The sequence below is a fragment of the Telmatherina bonti genome (assembly GCF_933228915.1).
Source record: "Telmatherina bonti genome assembly, chromosome: 5".
NCBI lineage: Eukaryota > Metazoa > Chordata > Actinopteri > Atheriniformes > Telmatherinidae > Telmatherina > Telmatherina bonti.
In genome coordinates this window covers 13,429,681-13,432,436 of record NC_136623.1, presented here as the reverse complement: position 1 = coordinate 13,432,436, position 2,756 = coordinate 13,429,681, and the positions used below count along the sequence as shown (strand labels likewise).

At 39.6% G+C, this 2,756-nt stretch overlaps 1 protein-coding gene across 1 annotated transcript; it reads right to left on the bottom strand.

Moving 5' to 3' along the window:
- Positions 1-340: 340 nt before the first annotated feature.
- On the bottom strand, positions 341-2,509 carry cd83 (CD83 molecule; the record flags this gene model as incomplete). The annotated part of the gene is made up of 5 exons (XM_079241010.1): positions 341-502; positions 628-785; positions 1,280-1,505; positions 2,201-2,337; positions 2,467-2,509. The coding sequence occupies 5 exons, from the start codon at positions 2,507-2,509 to the stop codon at positions 341-343; spliced, it is 726 nt and encodes a 241-aa protein (XP_079097136.1).
- Between the last annotated feature and the right edge of the window lie 247 nt (positions 2,510-2,756).

Below are 2,756 nucleotides of genomic sequence, written 5' to 3'. Positions count from 1 at the left end.
TGCATTTGCCTTCTCATGCTATAGTTACCCATCCAGTTTTCTAAAGAAAAGCCTTAGTTCCTGATAAAACTAAAGAAATAAAGTGCTATGGGAACTTTGAAAGTGCAAAACAGGAGCAGACAGACCAAGGTATCTCAGTTAATCAGCCTTTCACAGTCTAAATTAAATGTAGTCACTGACTAAAGAGTCACAAACTGATGTTCATATATCTCAGGGTCTTTTACCATGAGCACCTTCAACCCGTTGCCCAGTGAAGCCAGGGGCCAGGGGCCGGTAGCGAGTTGGAGCAGAGTACAAGCTCTTTATAGCGGGAGACTTTCTTTTCCTCTTAAGACTGTCTTCACACAATGATCTGCTTCACTGTGGATGTCTTTGGACCCAAAGTGTAGATCAACTTCAAGTCCTTCTTCTGAAGTGGTTTAAGTGGAGCATCCAATAAAATCTCTTTTTTTATTGTCTGCTGTTGTTGTTTAATGTCTTTGACAGTATTTTTGGTGCAGCTCTGTGATGGAGATACAGAAAACCTTCTAGATTAGAAACAAACTTATTATACAACCAAAATCTTTTTCGGTATAATCATAAATCCACACACATTTTCATGTGATAAATAAAATTACCATTACTTACATGGATAATGACACATAAGAAGAGTGCCACGATTAAACATATTGCCGCAAGGATAACCAGGTTAGTTTCTGTGCGCTGACGTTCTGTGGGGTCTTCAGGGAAATCAGAGGGATCATCTTTGGTTTCAATGAGAAGATCTGTGGGGTTAGCCGGACAATCTGTAGATGGAAACAGAGATCAGTGTTAGTCATGTGATTTATCACACTAAGTAGCACAGTGCTGCACATGCCTTATTCATGGGTGTTCTCATTCTTTTAATGCAATCAATATTAATGTATTGTTGTTCCCCAGACAGTCAGTCAGTCATGCATATAGAAGAAAGCATGTAGATGCTTCAGGTCTGTTTATTTTGCAGAATTATAACTATATCCGAATGAGTTCGACAACTCCCTGATTTTATTTCTAGCACTCACTGAGATTGATATTTGATGTTCCCAATTAAAAGTTGATCTGATTCTTGATGGTTCAAAAGCACACCATCATGACAGATCTCACAAGTCATGTTTTGTGCCAAAGACTGATTTTCTTCTAAAGTCAATCCTCAAATTATGCTTATTTTATTCAAATTAAACCACAGATGCTTTAGAGAGCAAGTTAGAAAAACATCTGCTTGATGAATGTCAATGAGAGCTGATCAGAGATGAGCATTTACCTGCCAAAGTGAGGCGAATCCATCCGTCCCGGTTCTGCTCGCCTACAGGTGCAGCAAGGTGACACATGTACACACCGCTGTCGCTGCAGGTCACATTCGGCAGGAAGATGCTATGAGAATCGTCCAGCAGTTCCATCTCTCTGTCCACACCGAAGTACCTGAGAGTTGTGCCATTCAGGTCGCTACGTAAAAGGCCGCTGCGACGATGTGATGAATTCCCTCTGAGCTGCAGAACCATCAGTAGAGATGAACAGTTTAAATAACTGAGGTGGACATCATGTTGACAGCACATACAAAAAATTTTACATTAGTTATTACTACATCATCTATTGCCATTATCTTTTATATCCAACTTAGTTGATATTCTGTGCATTTTTAACCAATATATAACAGATTAAATGTGTATTCTTTCATTTTATTGCACAAATAAATGACCTACTTTGGAAAGAGATGAATAGATTAAGAAACTTCCATCAATTAGATAAATATTGACAGTTTGGATTGCAGGATCATTTTCAAGATAGGCAAAAAATGTAATTATTATACTGAGCAAGTCTTTGCAGATTGAAGACATTTTTAAAGCTCCAGCACTAATAAGTAAAGGTTGGGTTCTATTTAATGAGAAGGATACAGATTCAGACACTTTTAAGGCATTGTGGTAATAACATATGGCTTCTTTGAAATCAATGCCATTCAAACCACTGCTGATCTTAACAGGAAAGACAAGTCTAATTCTGAGGTGCTGATCTTTCTCTTTTTATACTTTAATATTACAAACTACTTCATAAAGACCTTTTTATTTTGTATTAAAATCTCAATCATCTATCTGAATCATTAAACACACGTTGTCTTTAGAAAGAGATCCAGCAAGCAGAAAGTGATTGCTGTCAGTCAAGGACACAGAAAGTAAAGTGTTTTTACCTTGTACCAGCTGATTGCAGAGTACTGGACTCCGGGCTTGGATTTAGCGGTGCATTTCAGGGTACAGTTCCAGCCTGAGAGGGCTTCAACCTGCTCCAGGTCCCCGCTGACAGTCCTGCCCAGCGCGACACACACACCTGAGAGACACGACGATCTGTTAGGCTTTCAGTGGGAATCGTATTTGCTAAAGAAAAGCCGAAATGACAGAAACACAAGCAGATCCGCGTGTATTAAACGTTTCAAACAACAAACGAGAGGTAACTTACTGAGTGAAAACAGCAAAGCGACACTGAACAGATCAGGAGTCATCATCATGCTGAAGGACGAGATGGAGCACAGAGAGTCTCACAGAAACCAACAGTGATGTAGAAACACTTTGGGGACGGGAATTTATACGTCGCCTACATGAGGAAATGAAAGTACGGGGCATTTGGTTTTGTTTTTGTTTTTCCACTTGCTGCAGAGGTGATGTCCGGGGAAGGCGGGACAGGGGCTGGTCCAAGTGTTTTTTTTGTTGTTGTTGTTTTTTTTTCCTTTTCCAGCAGGATTTCCAATT